Source organism: Syngnathoides biaculeatus, chromosome 4, assembly GCF_019802595.1.
Source record: "Syngnathoides biaculeatus isolate LvHL_M chromosome 4, ASM1980259v1, whole genome shotgun sequence".
In the NCBI taxonomy this organism is placed as follows: Eukaryota; Metazoa; Chordata; class Actinopteri; order Syngnathiformes; family Syngnathidae; genus Syngnathoides; species Syngnathoides biaculeatus.
In genome coordinates this window covers 34,299,160-34,314,991 of record NC_084643.1, presented here as the reverse complement: position 1 = coordinate 34,314,991, position 15,832 = coordinate 34,299,160, and the positions used below count along the sequence as shown (strand labels likewise).

General features: G+C 43.7%; 1 protein-coding gene across 1 annotated transcript; it reads left to right on the top strand.

Annotated features, from left to right (window-relative positions):
- Window positions 1-5,966: 5,966 nt before the first annotated feature.
- bmp3 (bone morphogenetic protein 3) lies at window positions 5,967-15,829 on the top strand. Its single transcript, XM_061818469.1, has 3 exons — window positions 5,967-6,562; window positions 9,660-10,564; window positions 12,906-15,829. Exons 1-3 carry the CDS (start codon window positions 6,286-6,288, stop codon window positions 13,095-13,097), a joined length of 1,374 nt encoding a protein of 457 aa, XP_061674453.1. The 5' UTR covers window positions 5,967-6,285; the 3' UTR covers window positions 13,098-15,829.
- Window positions 15,830-15,832: the final 3 nt, after the last annotated feature.

The window sequence follows — 15,832 nt, the reverse complement described above, 5'->3', positions numbered from 1 at the left end:
CTTTTGTCTCTTCCATTCCATCTGTCATGTTCTTTCATCTTTCGCGAAGTTTATCCAAACAAATTAAAGTCGAAAGAGCTTTGTGAGATTGGGTGAAGTGGGAAGGTGGGGGTCCCTCTGCTTTTATGTCCCCACTGACACACAAGATGAAGAAGAAGAAGAAGCATGTTTAATGAGCTTTAAAGCATTCCGCATGTTCCTAGCATGCACTGCGAGGAACATCTAAAGACCTCTAGCGTCTAATAGTAGTCACATGTTAATTTTCTGTGTTGGAAATGCAAGTTTATTGCTGCATTATTACAATCTTGCTTTTGGCCGAATTTTTTCCAGAGTTTGTGTCTGGAACGACTCTCCCCGTCCTTTTTCTGGCATGTGTGGCAGCAGAACAGGAACGTTATACGCTTTTTTTTTATAAATAATGTGGCCAATTCACCTTTTTCAGTTCATCACATAGTCAGTCAAAAACCATTTTTGTGATTTATTTTCTAAATACATCAAATGTGTTTGAAGATGACTCCTGAAATTGTGCTAAGACAACAATTCACTACTGAATTCATTGCTGAATTGTTGAGCTATATTTCAAAACTCTTTTTCACCGGCTCAGTTGAGCAGATTTTTGGGGTGGCACTAAAAACCCTTCCAACTACACAGTTGGGCTTGTGCGGATGTTCTGGCCATGAGTCGGCCTTCATCCGCTCTACAAATTCTGAGTGCCGTAATTTCATCAGTGGAAGTTTCAGCGCGATTGCAAGTTACTAATGAATAATAACCCATTTCTACCACTTAAAGGGGAAATCCAGTGTATCAATAGGTCATGTAATATGTACCTTATTTTGACAACGTGATGTTAAATCCTCTCTCATTTAATAGTGTTTTAAGAAGATTTTAATCAACAATTACGAATTTTCAGGGGCGCTACCATTTTCGCCAGTCACATGACTTACGTGCGCTGATGTGACGTGTAACGTGCCGCACCAAAGGCTCGATTACATGGTACACCATTTTTTTATATACGCTGATTTCTCGATTTATCCTCATCTGATGAAGAAATAGCAGAATTGGTTGATCGGGAGGATGGAGGAATACTTCCATACAGATTTGAACCTGTGGCTGTAAATAATATTGAATATTCGGATGATTCTTCGGGCGGGATGACGCCGCAGTCTGACGAGCGAGCTCCAGTGGCCAGCCGCGAGCCGTAGCCTGGCTAATGGCCTCTGCAGCCGAAGCTCGGCTTGTTTGTCTGGCGGAGGCCGTTAGCTGAGCTTCAGCATCCGGCGGAGGCCGCGAGCCGAAGCGAGCTCGCTCGTCAGACTCCGCGTCATTCCCATCCGAAGAACCATCCGCGGCTGCCGACCCTTAAGCTCCGGGGCCCTTTGTTGCCGAGCTTCGGCTAACGGCCTCCGCCGCCGGAGCTTGCTCGTCAAACTCCACGTTCTTGCCGTCCGAAGAAGCATCAGCGGCTGCCGCCCCGGAGCTCCAGGGGCCTTTGTTTACACACTTACGTCCTGCGCGTAGGCCTCCCGAGTGGGCAGACTGACAGACGGTCATTCCGCCCAAAGAACCATCTGAATATTCAATATTATTTACAGCCACAGGTTCAAATCTGTATGGAAGTATTCCTCCGTCTTCCCGATCAACCGATACTGCTATTTCTTCAGATGAGGATAAATCCGAGAAATCAGCGCTGGGCATAAATGGTGTCCAAAGTAATTGAGCCTTTGGTGCGGCACGTTACACGTCACATCAGCGCATGTAAGTCATGTGACTCACGAAAATGGCAGCACCCCTGAAAATTCGTAATTGTCGATCAAAATCTTCTGAAAACACTATTAAATGAGAGAGGATTTAACATCACATTGCCAAAATAAGGTGCATATTACATGACCTACTGATACAGTGTTCATGCAAAGCACTGGATTTCCCCTTTAAGTGTGTGAGTTAGCCATCATGCTATGCCTACGACCACACATACACAAAAAAAACTTTCATGAAGTGTTATGCCACGAGGTGGTGGCTAATTTGGCACCCCGAATGGAAATTAGCCGCTAGTAGCTGTTGGGTCTATCGAATACTGTAGTCCATAGCCTTGCTCCATGTGCCACATATACAGTACAGTATTCTTCTGTTATTCACAGGGGTTATGTTCCTTATACCCCAGCGAATAACAAAAATCTGCAAATAATAGATGCTGTATGTGCTCTTAGTGACAGCAGTGCCTACACAAACAATGTAAACCTCTGCTACTTACAGATTTGAAATACAATAGTTCTTCATTGCCTCACGAGCGCCATCGTATGGTAACCCAAATACACGCTAAAACACTTGCTAGTATGTTTGCTAACAGTGCGGCCAGTGTGTCACACAACAGCATTTGCAAATGTTGGAACTCAGTGTGCACCACATTGAAAGGTGTTATCTCTAATGTGGCGCTTCGTCTGTTTAGAAGAGAATTTAAGACCTTTACAATTGTGAAAATATGGTTAAAAAAAAAAAAAAAGTAACAGGTGTGGGTTGAGCAGGGCGTGTTTTCTTTCCATTCAGTGGACACGCCCAAACCGAGGCTCTATTGTTCATAATTTGGGGGCCTTATTTTACATAGTTGATTATTTTTTATTTATGTATCCAAATTTGGCAGGCTTGTTAGCAATACTCCTCTCTGTGGTCTGTCTTTTTCCCCTTGTTTGTTTGTTCGTTCGCTAGTTTCTCAATTGATGACCTGTATCATTAGTTTAATATTCTGCTACTATGGCACCTTAACAGTTAGTTAAGGGTAGCTCATCATCGGTTAATGTTTGTTGTCAATTAGTTGGCTTAGTTGGCTAGTTTGTCAGTTTAACAGTTCTTGGCTAGTTACTCCATCAGTTAGTTATTACTTAGTTCGCTAGTTTGTCAGTTTCTCAGCTAGTTCATGAGCTACTTCTTGATGGTTAGTTCATCAGTGAGATTTAGCTCATTTTTCTTCAGCTAACTATCCAAACTAGACAACAGCATTGGATGTGTGACATGATTGGGATTTTTTCCAGTTGTTTTCTCCAGAGCCCTTTGAAGTTTTAACTGAGGTCTGACTACATTCAAAGTTGTCTGGATGAACGTGACAAACTGGAGTGACAGGACTAAGTGGAGCATTTGAATATATCAACACAAAGAACACGTCCGGTGGTGTGATTTGGTTAACAAGTGTCACTGGGTCTTCAGCATTGTAGAGTCAGTATCTCGTAAAGAGAGCGTGTCACGTGGCTGTGTAAATATTCACCCTTGGACAATAAAGTCATTGACGTGTTTTTGCTTTTCTTGCCTTTTTTTGGGTCCTACTTTGACTGAGTGACGCTAATGACACAGTCAACAAAATGACAGAGGGCACGTGCAGTACTTTGGCTTCTCACAAGATAAGCTCATATTTTAACTTGATTTGAATTTATTTCATCTAGCTGGTTTCTCAGTTCCTTCGTTAGTTGAGAAAATAGCTAACTGGCTACTAAAGTGTGTTTTCCGGTCAGTTATTCTTCCGTTCATGAGTTCATCATTTACTTGCTTAGTCTTTTGATTTTAGTTAGCTTGTTTCTCGGTGAGTCAGATATTTCATTACTTCATCAGTTAGTTGAATGAATGAATGAATGAATTGAGGGATGAATGGATGGTCAGTGTGTCATTTTTAGATAGGTAGTTCATTTGTTTGTCATTTGTTTAGTTCGCAAATGTCATATCTTTTATCAGCAATGCATCATTTGCTCATCTAGTTTGCTGGTTCACTCGTGAATTAATCGATTAATGAAGCTAGCTTGCTATTTCTTAAATTCAACAGTTCACTTGTTTGCCTGTTGGTTGGTTTAGTTAGATTAGGTAATTCACAGTTTATTACTGTAGTCGGTAATTTAGAAAGTTTATTAGTTTATCATCTGCTTAATTTGTTAATTTGTTAGCCTGGTACTTCACTAGGTCATCAGTTTGTCAGTTAACTAATCGGTCATTATGTCAGTTCACTAGTTAGTTTTCTTGCAAGTTTATCAGTCACATACATAAAATCGCAAGCTGGTCTGATGGTTGGTAACCCGGTTCAGTTAGTTTGACAGCCACTTAGTAAGTTGTATCCTCTTTACGATGAGCAATGAAAAACAAAAACCAAACAAATGCAGAGTTGATGCCTGACATAACGTTTCACATTTCGACGTTTCAGGAGACAGGCGTGTTTTCCACCAGTTGAGTGGCTTCCCGCTGTTGTACAACATTGACTCTTGAGTTCTTCCAGCTGGACACCCCTCTCAGAGTGCTTTTCCACCCCCTCACCCCAAGACCCCCATGTGAGGATCTTAAAACGCATTCAGTGTGTGGACGACGTTGCATGTTCAAATTATTGCAATCAGATGTCGGAGGCAGAAAAATGGCCTCATCGTTTCCTCCCCAGCGCCCCTGAAAGAGAACGTGGAAGGGTAAAAAGGTGGTGGGGGGTGCGGACCATCCGGACGGGAGCGTGATGGTACAGGATGTGTGTGCTTAATGCCATTGAGGTGTGCTAAATGGGAGGCCGAGCCTTTAATGCGGACAATAAGCTGTTGCTTTCACACGCGTCAAGAGGGGGTGGCAAACGGGGCTGTGGGGGGGGTGAGGGGGTGGGGGGGCTGTCTCTGAGCTGGCTTGCTAAACGTAGACTCATCCATGGCTGGGATTCACTAAAGAGTGTAAGTGTGTCTGGGGAGGAGGGGTACAATGAGAGAATAAAAGTGTATATATACAGGGTGACCCAAAAAGATACGTACCCATGAAAATTTCAATTGTGGGTTTGATTAAAATGCTTTTTATTTTAAATTACAACCACACATTATTCAGTTTATGGAAGACCATTCACCAGAGTTTCAGCTATTTCTGTCAATTTTTAGTCAATTTATGGATTTCCCAAGATGTGTTCCAAATGTCCACCATTTCGTTGCAAGCAAACCTGTACTCGTCTGGCAAAGTTTTGAATCACTTTTATACACTCCTCTTTCGCAAGTAACAATCATTGATTATGATGGAAAGTTGCGACAATGGAAACGCTTTCGAAACTGAATCTGTACACTCTGGTATGATTTTGTCGCAAAATAGGTCTCCAGGGAGAATATCTTCTGCTGATTTGTCCAAGACATTTTCGGGGCAACTTTAGCTGCAAATGATCATCCATAGGTTCACCTTTCACGTCCTGCAACAGAAAAAACATTCGTTAAAAAAATGGATTTTTTATCGAGTAAAATATGGGTACGCATCTTTTTGGGTCACCCTGCATTTTGTTGTATGATGTCTGTCTGGCCTGTACTTTTGTGTGTGGGGGGGGGGGGGGGGTGCACCAACTCTATTGGGATTTTGAAGAGGCTGACTGGCATCAAAATTTTCCGACATGTTTCAGTAAACAACATTTTTTGATGGCGGAGGGTGCACAGGGTTAGTGGGGTGCATCACTTCTGTCGACTAACTGTAAAATTTTAAAGGAAGTTTGCAAAAAAAATGGAGAAAAAGATTTTGGTGGGTGTTTTCAGAATAGAAGGGGGGTGCGCCAACTTTTGTCAGGATGTTGCATATGAGTTGGGAAGAACAACAACATTTGTTTTCAAGGGAAATCTGTTGAAAGGGGTGCATGCTTCAAAGAGGAAGCGCACCCCAGCTCTCCCTGCATATCAACTCAGCAACAATTTATGTGTTTATTCGCACAACTGTGTGCATTGAGAGATAGGGAAGCCCGTGTGCGCCATTTCTTTTCTGCATTTGGAAGAGGATGCGCATCTTGGAAATATTGATGTGGAGAATAAGATTGAAAATGAATTCAACTTGAGGAATCAGCTGCTTTTTCCCCCCTCGGGGTTTTATTTAGACGCGCGCGCGTGTGTTTAGAAGTCTCTTGAACAGGAACGTCTATCTCTCATTGGGTGCGTGACGGTGGGGGGGGGGAAGAGGGTAGAGAGAAAGAGAGAGAGAGAGAGAGAGAGAGAGAGAAATCCCCAGTTGCCTTATAATAGCGAGCTCAACATCCTGCAGCTTCAATGAAAGCTGAGCTGAGGTCCGTTTGACTCTCAGACTGCTTGGCTGGTTTCTCCTCACTTGATCGCGAAGCCACCTGGGAGTCATAGCCAAAACCCGCGTCGGTTTTGTTTTTCCTCCGACCAGCTTGCACTGGTCATCACAGTGCCTCCCGCTGGTTGTGATGGTTCCCCACTCGGGTGATGCTCAGTCCTGCCGGAGATAGGAAGCCCTTGTGGGAACTTGTGGGGAGCTTGTAAAAAAGTCCTTCAGGTCGTCTTCGCGTCCGCGTCAAGGATGGCTCTTTTGGTTCTGACTGTGCTCTCCGCGTGGGTCTGCTGCGCACGCTTGGGATACTGCGCCTTGCTGCGAGCCGATGGGGATTTTACGCACGAGACGGAGCGGAGGCAAGCGGCTCCGGTAGCTCCGGTAGCTCCGGTGGTTGGGGGGGACCGGGAGCGGCTGTCCCAGGACACGGTGACGGAGCACATGCACATGCTCTACGACAAGTACAACAAGGCCGGATTCGCTTATAAGAACGGCAACACGGTGCGCAGCTTCAAGGCGCACTGGGGTACGTACCGCAACCTTTATTTTCACGCACAAAAAAAATATGGGTTGTGCAAAATGAACCATTCAACGATTTTTGTAAAGGTCCACGGATATCCAAAAACTGCAAAAGTTGACTTTTCCTGTCTCGTATAAAATCGTTACAAATGGACGTCGATCCACCTGTCGCAACATTTTGCTCTTAGCATAACTTTATCTTCATCAAGAGAAGCATATTGTAATGCTACTTTACCCTGTCATTTTTCAGCTAATTTCTTAATATTATAGATAAAAAATATTACCATCTTCCTGCAAAACTCTTTTGTAGTTCACAATTTACTAACGTTGTTTTTCTTGTCCTTGTTTTGCAGTTTACAAGTGACTTTTATCCTGTTTTTTAATTACGATTTTGTCATATAACAATTTTATGTAAAACGATTTAAGTCAGTCAGACGTTACAGCGTGAAGGGTCGCTTTGCGTTGGTTTTGTTGGCTTTTGCTACCCCCTGTTGACTGGAAAGAGATATGATACCCAGATCACTTAATTAGGGACATCTGTCCAATTGTTAAAAAAATTTTTCATAATAATTTTCATAAGGCGGCAGAGTGGTTCAGCTGGAAAGCGTTGGCCTAACAGTTCTGAGGTCCCGGGTTCGATCCTGGGTCAGACTGTGTGGAGATTGCATGTTCTCCCTGTGCCTGCGCTGGTTTTCTCCAGGCACTCAGGTTGCCTCCCCCATCCCAAAAACATGCACCATTAATTGGACACTCTAAATTGCCCCAAGGTGTGATTGTGAGTGCGGCAGTTTGACCCCATGTGCCCTGCGATTGGCTGGCAACCAGTTCAGGGTGTACCGCGACTCCTCCCTGTTGACAGCTGGGATAGGCTCCAGCACTCCCCCCGACCCTTATGAGGATAAGTGGCTAAGAAAATGGATGTACGGAAAGATAACAGTAGCTGTTTGCATGATGAACTGACATTTAACCTACTGATTCTTAGTGTTTGGTTATACGAAGCCATTATTGTCCTAGTCTTGATCTTTGATTTCTAGGTCCTTTTTTGCCACTGGTAGTAAAATAAGGCGGCACAGTTCTGAGGACTGAGGTTCGAATCCCGGCCCTGCCTTTGTGGGGTTTGCGTGTGCCTGTGTGAGTTTTTTTCTTCTGGGCACCCCAGTGTCCTTCCACATTCCAAAATCATAAATCATGTATTAATTAAAGATTCTAAATTGCCGGCAGCTCTGAATGTGAGTCCAAATGTTTGTTTGTTTCTATGAATCCTCCGATTTGCTGGCAAACATTAAGGGTGTACTACACCTCTCGCCTGAAGATAGCTCGGATAGGCTATAGCACTCCTGCGACCATAGTGAAGAGAAGCGTCATGGAAGATGAATGAATGAATATTTGCCTGGTAGGTATCTACTAGGAATTTTGGCTAGTATGTAAGTAGGTAAGTCAGTCGGCCAGAAGGTTGCGACGTATGTTGGTTGTTTGGTAAGTATAGACGGTAAGGTGAGTATGGAGGTAGATTGTTGGGTATTTGTGTTGATGGGTAGGTACTAGGTGAGTCAGTAGTTAGGTAACTGTGTTGGCCGGTTGTTAGTAGGTGGGTAGGTAGGTAGGTAGGTAGGTAGGTAGGTAGGTAGGGAGGTAGCTGTAGTTGGTGATCACGTAAGTCCATAAGTCACACTAACGTTCAATCAATGAAACTAAGTCAGTAGGAAGAAAGGTAGAAACCCTAATTGCAATGAAGTTGGGAAATTGTATAAAACGTTATCAAACCAGAATACAATAATTTACATATTCCTATTCAACCTTTATCCAGTTGAAGGCACTACAAAGGATGAGATAATGTTCAACCTGATCAACTTTGCGGGGTTTTGCAAACATTTACTCATTTTGAATCTGAGCACATTCCAATAAAACCATGTTGGCCACTGTGTTGCATCATCTATTTGGGAATGGAAGTTTTGTAGGTGGGATTCTTTCTCATTCTTGCATCACATACAACTTCAATTCTTCAACAATCTGTGGTCTCATTTTTCATATTTTTCACTTCATAATACACCGCATATTTTCAATGCGAGACATGTAGTCTAGTAGTCACAGTCTTTAAATACGAAGTCACACCTTTTTAAGTGTGGCTTGGCATGATCTTCCTGAAAGAAGCAGGGACGTCCCTGAAAAATATGTTGCTTGGATGGCAGCATACATTGCTCCAACACCTGTATGCACCTTTCAGCACAAATAGAACCTTCATAGATGTGCAGGGTACCCATGGCATGGGCAGTAACACGCCCATAAACCATTGCAGTTGCTGGGTTTTGAATGTTGCGTCGCTAACATCCAAATGGTCCATTTCTTCTTTGGCCCAGATGACACGATGTCTATGATTTCCAAAAACAATTTGAAATTTAGAGTCAGTCTATCTCACATGAGCTCCAGCACCCAGACGCCGCCGGCTTTTCTGGGTATTGTTTTATATATATATGGCGTTCACTTTAACTGGTAGTTTTTTTTTTCACTTGCATTAGAAAATGTAGGGGCAAATTGTGCTAATGGTTTAACCAAGCTTTTCGGGATGTTCCTGTTATAGCCAATTATGACACTCAGCTGTTTCCAGTTAACTTATTTACCTGTGGAATGTTTCAAACAGGTGTGTTTCTTTTTCCGCATATTCTTCGACTTTCCCAGTCAGTCTTTTGCTGCCTTGTCCCAGCTTTTTAGAAAGGTATTGCAGGCATTTTATTCAAAATGAGAGAACATCTAAAAAAAGTTGATCAGTTTGAACATAAATATCTTGTTTTTGTGATGTATTCAATTGAATGTATTTTGAATACGATTTACAAATCATCCTATTCATTTTACACAATGTCCAACTTCATTGAAATTGGGATTTGGTGGTACCGTTATATCAGTCAGCAGATGAGTAGGTAGAATCATTCATTGCTAGCTAGCTAGCTAGGTAGGAAAATAAATGATTTTGGTTGGTTGGCTGGTCAGCAGTATTGCAAGGGTGCAAAACTTTTAGCTTTGTACTGGGACCCTAACCTGAATATTTAGCTTCAGGTTTGTCCCTCTATTCTCCCTGTCCTCTCTTATCCGCATATTTGTACTTTCAGGGGTGATCAACAAGAAGCAGCTTCAGATCTTCAACCTCACGTCACTCACTAAGTCCGAGGATGTCCTTTCTGCCACACTGCACTATTATATCGGGGACCTCCACAACAGCAGCTGGTCCTGCTCCAGACCCCAAGGCTGCGTCTTCCATGGCCCACGCAGGCATAGCCACATCCATGCCGTCATCTGGAGCTTTGCCCCTGAGGCTGATCGGATGAGGACTCTGGGCCAGTTCCGCATCAATGTGTCCACACACAACAAGGACTTTATTTCCTGGCAGTGGAAAGATATCACCAGGGTGGTCAACCAGGCCAAGGCGCATCACCAGCTCCTTATTGGCATTGAAGTGTCCTCGCGAGGACCCCGGCCCTGGAAGGAGCTCCTTGCTGACCGCTCCCCTTACATCCTGGTATATGCCAACGACTCGGCCATCTCTGAGCCCGAGAGCGTGGTGGCCACCCTTAGGAGGAATCCCTCGGTAGGGGAACCCAAGGTGGGGCAACATGGGCAAAATGCAACGGAACCACAGAGGAGCGCTTCCAGGCCCAAGCGGGCCATCAACGTCCTGCTCCCCCTGCAGAACAACGAGCTCCCTGGACCTGAGTACCCCTATGAGACAACCGGTTGGGACGAATCCAGTCCCTACGAACCCTTTCAGAGCAAGCAGGCCCGCCGGCCGTTGCGCAAAAAGAGTCGCAAGAACCCGAGGCACAAGATGCCCCTGCTACAGTTTGACGAGCACACCATCAAGAAGGCCCGGAAGAAGCAGTGGAACGAGCCTCGGAACTGCGCACGCCGTTACCTCAAAGTGGATTTTGCTGACATCGGCTGGAGCGAGTGGATTATTTCGCCAAAGTCTTTCGACGCTTACTACTGCTCCGGATCCTGCCAGTTCCCCATGCCCAAGGTGAGACTTTGTGCAAGTCCTCATTTACATAGAGCCAAAGGTTGTGGTATGTGTCAAGGTAGGTCCGTAAATTGCAATCACCATTGTTAAGAAGGTGGGTAGGTATGAGCATTAGCAGATTGGTAGGTCGTTATGCACTACCACTACAACTGCTCTCAGTCCTCCTAATTCCAAAACACCAAGGTGAGACTTTCTCCCAGTCCCCTTATTTGGGATCAATCTGGGTTTATGCTGCCATTATCTGATTGAGTGTCTAAATTAGATTTGCTAGAGGGTTCCTGATTTTAAGAACCGCCACGCACCAAGTGATATGGATAAATGAGACGCGAATGAACAATTGCCAACAAATGTATGTTGCTGACTGACGTCCGGCCCCCACACCTACCAAGTCATTGCCATGGAAAAAGCTACAAAGCCTCAGGTTCTTCTTGACAATAGCAATGTCCCAATTAGTAGATGGATTTCTATTTTCTTGGTCGGTGGTTAGGTGGGTGGTTAAGTGGTTAGGTATCTGCTGAGTAAGTAAGTCTAAACTCCAACCAAACGTCGAACATTCAGGAGATTCCTTTCTTTTCCTTGCATCACAATGCTAAGTGGCTACATAGTAGCATTACTGAGATCACATAATGGTGGGTGAGTGTCTTTGAATGGTTGGTAGGTAGCTGGTGTAGAGATTTGCGAGTTTGGACCCTACGCGTGTTCACGAATCGAGGAAGATATGACCAATGATTAGAAAAAGTTAACAGCAAATGGATTTATTACAAAGGTATGTGCAGTACAGACGTCCGGGTCTTATATAGGTATCTGCCGCACACGAGACGTGTGTCTTCTGGCAGGATAGCCAAAGAAGAAGACAAAAGCTGCCCAGTAACACAAGGCTTTTATATGCATGGGTCCATGGTAGAAGTGGCTGACCCCACCGCAGTCAGATCCCGGGCCGGGATGGTAATTTTCCGCTCCTTAATCTGGTGTCGTTCGTTTCCACGGCAACGCCTGGAATAGGAGGATGGCACCAGACGGTTTTCTGCGTACATAGATCAAGGACAACCACCGTCTCCACAACACATCCTTGTCTGATTAGCAAATGGGCAACACTTTATCTGTTGATTAAATGTATAAGGTCATATTTAAGCAAATAAAAGTGCAATAAAAGTCAAATAGTCTTCATTGGGTAACTTAGTCGATAGGTAGGTTGGTGGGCGGCCAACTAGTTAAGCAGGTCAATAGGTATTGAGGTGGGTAACCTGAGGTAGTTTTGGTAGGTAAGCATAATTTATTTCTCACAAATGAGCAGAGCAACATTGGTTGATGTGGCCACTGATCCATTGGCATGCAGCATAATGGCGACAAACACTTTCCCCCTATAGATTATGTGCTCCACATTATGCAAACAGCAAAGATTCTATCAACTTAAATAAAAGGTCCTTGAAGGCATCGTGTCTATTTAATACATGTTAAAAAAAATCTTGCTTCCGATCTGATAAGACGGCAAACATTCTAAACGTGTCTGGAATGTGCACCACTTAATTCTTTCCCTCTTGGCATTCCCGACCTTTGTAGAGCATGCTAATGATTCCCAGAAGCGGCCTGGGGCGTCGCACTCCTCCTCACCTGCAGGGGTTGCTGTTTGAAAAAGTGGACACACCTCCTTTAAAGCTCATTGCTCTGTGGGAAAAAACAAATCCACTCCTGGTATTCCACAAAGTTGTCCAACACTTGATTTTAATAGCGAGAAAACAGTGAGGCAAGAAAGGGAAAAAAAATGCTAAACTCTTATCAATAGTTTTCAATAATGTTGTTTTGTGCAGTTTGCAGCGCAGTCCAGAAAATATGTGCAAATCTCGCAGGACAAGTACGCTTTTGCTTTTCTCAGTCCTAGTACCCTCGCTCACACCTCCATGTGCCTCAATCTGAGTTTTGTACAGGATATTTAACATGATGAATACTTATTATTCCACGCCACCACCCAATGGAGGGCATCTGGCCCACCATAGTGTGGGAGTCCCTTCTTTTCGAGGATGTATTTGAATTATTTTCAGGTGCTGTAGTGGAAATTTTGAGGAATTAATTTGTTACAAACCATTTGAAGCAGAGGAGTCACTGATAATATGGTGGTACACACGCCTACCTTTGGTGCGGGCAGCGTGGGATTGATTCCTGCTCAGTGATGGTGTCGATATCTGCCCTGTGACTGACTGGCGACCAGTTCAGGGTGTACTCTACCTTTAGGCTCCAGCTTGGCTGCAACCCTTGTGAGGATAAGTGGCTTGGATAATGACATGACCTTATAAACCAGTGTCTTGTAAGTGACTATTTTTGGGGGTGTGCGTTATGTTTTCAGACGCTGAAGCCTTCGAACCACGCCACCATCCAGAGCATTGTCCGGGCGGTGGGTGTGGTCCCCGGGATCCCGGAGCCGTGCTGTGTCCCGGAGAAGATGTCGTCGCTCAGCATCCTCTTCTTCGACGAGGACAAAAACGTGGTTCTCAAGGTGTACCCCAACATGACAGTGGATTCCTGCGCATGCCGATAGTTCCATTGGCGCACCCCTCCTTTGCCCCAACTCCCTGCTGCCTCCCGTCGCCATGGAAGCAAGTCCAGAAAAGTTGCTTTCCTCTTCTGTTTTTTAAAATTGCTCACATTAACATTGGACTTGATTGATGGGGCACTCTAAGGGATGTAGTTACAGGTGATGGGGGGTGCGAGAGCAGGAAGTAGTGGTGGTCCTTGAGAAAGATGCTCACACGGAGGAGGAACACTGAAGGATAAATGCCTTTTTAGGACGACTTTTCCCAGTACTTCAACTTGGACTTATTCTGTTTCACAGTGTACACCTCTTCTCATCAGTCGTGTTAGTCTTCGGCCAAAATTTTTTTTAAGCCACGCATCTCCTCCTTTACCGAATTTTAGAAGGCACACACTCCCTTCCATTCCTGAACTTTTTCAACCAGGCACCACCTTGCCCAATGGGCAGAGTTGGCACACCCCTCTAAAATGTTGCCTCCCTGCCATGCACCGCAAAACTCAAGGCAGCAATCATTTGAAGGGGTTTAATCATGCAAAATCCATTTTTGAAACCACGCACCCACTTCTGCATTCAAGACAGCCCATCTCCATCGTGCACCCCCTCCAAGTAAAATCTATTTAAGGGGGTGTGTGTCGCCTAATTAGCAAAGTCTGTTTGTTGGCGCAACTTTAACTCCCCAGTGTTGTTTTGCTTTTCTTTTTGTGTTGCAGCCATAAATGCATGCATCATGTTTAACCGTGCAAAAATAATCAGGTTGAATTGAATGTTACATTTCACAGAAAATGTTTATGCGCACCACCATTTTTGAGTCCAAAAGCTAAATTGTGCTCTTCAAGTTACCACATCTTTACTACCGCTAAAAAAGTGTTCAGTTACTAAAACAGATTTAAGCGGGCATGTGGCGGTGTGCCTCTAATTCGCGACTTCTTTCTCAAAAACCTTTGAGGCCACGCACCCCCTTCAACATCCTCAGTTGGTGCATCCCCACTCGATCTTTTTTTTTTTTTTTCCAGAAAACATTACATTACCTCAGGTTGTTTTTGTTACTATTGAACCCGCAACAGCAAAATATCTATTTATGCAGGCCAAATACTTCCCGTACGCTTTATATTGTACATTTTTGTGTATATACTGCAGTTGACTTTATGCTGACGACTGTTTGTTGACAAGTGCCTTTTCTTTCCAAATCTTGGGAATCCATTTGTTATAAAACGTTTTTATTGAGGAATTTATTCTTTGAAAACTATATTTACAGTATTTCAAAACATTTTGATATTTCAGAGATATTTACTGTATTTTGTGTCAATAGATGTTTTTCTTTTGTTGTAACTTTTATGTATTTTGTACTTTTTGTTAGTAACGGAGGCCACAGAAACACTGTGGGCCATTTGTTGTCTTTTGTGTAAATGTTAGCTTGAAAAAAAAAGAATATGTTTGTACAATAAGCTTGGTAAAGTATATTTGTATATGGAAATGTCATTAAACTATTTATTTTTGTCTGGTGAAGGGGGCACAGCCTGGGTCGGAGAGAGGAGGGTTGTCTTCACGTGACGGATATTTGATCTCTGACCCCTCGACAGTGGCAACACCGCCAATTCACTAAGCATTCAAAGAAATGAATAAAAGTGTGCAAAATTCAACCGTTTTTTTTTATATCATGTTTTGGGTTTATGCTGACTCCGGTTTCCTCCCACATACCAAAAAGATGCAACATTAATTGGACAGTCTAGATTGCCCCAAGGATGTGTGATTGGTTGTCTGTCTTCATGTGCCCTGGGATTGGTTGGCAACCAGTTCAGGGTGTACCCTGCCTCCTGCCCGTTGACAGCTGGGATAGGCTCCAGCACTCCCCGCGACCCTTGTGAGGATAAATGGCAAAGAAAATGGATGGATGGATGGTTTATGCTCAAAGATTTACTAAAAATAACAAACAACTAAAAATAACAAACAACAAAATCAAATGTTTGTTTTTTGTTTTTATCAAAACAACAAAGCAAATACATTTACACAACATTTATTGACAATTACAGTTGTGTAGGAATGACACTAAAAGAGTGAAGTAATAAAACGGAGTAGTAGTAGTAAAAAGTAAACGTAGCAAAGTCCATCCACCCATTGTCTGAGGCACTATTCCTCATAAGGGTCGCGGAATCGCGGTAGTACTGGAGCCCATCCCAGCTATCTTCGAGCAGGATGCAGGGTACACCCTGAACTGGTCGCCAGCCAATCGCAGGGCACATTGAGACGAACAACCAGTCGCAATCGCAATCACATCTTGAGGCAATTTAGAGTGTCCAATTAGTGATGCATGTTTTTTGGGATGTGGAAGTAAACCGCGATCAAATCATGCAAGCATGGACAAAACATGGAAACTCCACACAGATAAGACCAGATTTAATCCCAGAACCTCAGAAATGCAAAGCGGATGTGCAAACAAGTTGTCCATCGTTTCATCCGAAGTCATAATGCTTACAGGAAAGAAAAAAAAAGATCTTAAAAAAAAAAAAAGTCAGTATGTTGAGTGTCCGTAGGTGTGGCTCTGTGTGAATGGTAGTGATGGCGAGATGAGATGAGCCAATCGGTTCGAGAAATTATTCATTTCTTGAAGCTTCCTGTGCACACGATCCCATCTGCTGGTCATGTTTGTAATTACAGGCAGATGTATCTTCGTGTGTGATGTCTTGAATTCCGACATCTGTTTTGGCTCTTGGGAATGACTATTAGTACAAATATATATATAT

Bases quoted from the DNA above. Each gene is read 5' to 3' on its own strand.
- bmp3 (XM_061818469.1), top strand. From the start codon at position 6,286: ATGGCTCTTTTGGTTCTGACTGTGCTCTCCGCGTGGGTCTGCTGCGCA. The intron at 6,563-9,659 runs GTACGTACCGCA...TTGTACTTTCAG, and splicing joins CAGCTTCAAGGCGCACTGGG to GGGTGATCAACAAGAAGCAG. The intron at 10,565-12,905 runs GTGAGACTTTGT...TTATGTTTTCAG, and splicing joins GCCAGTTCCCCATGCCCAAG to ACGCTGAAGCCTTCGAACCA.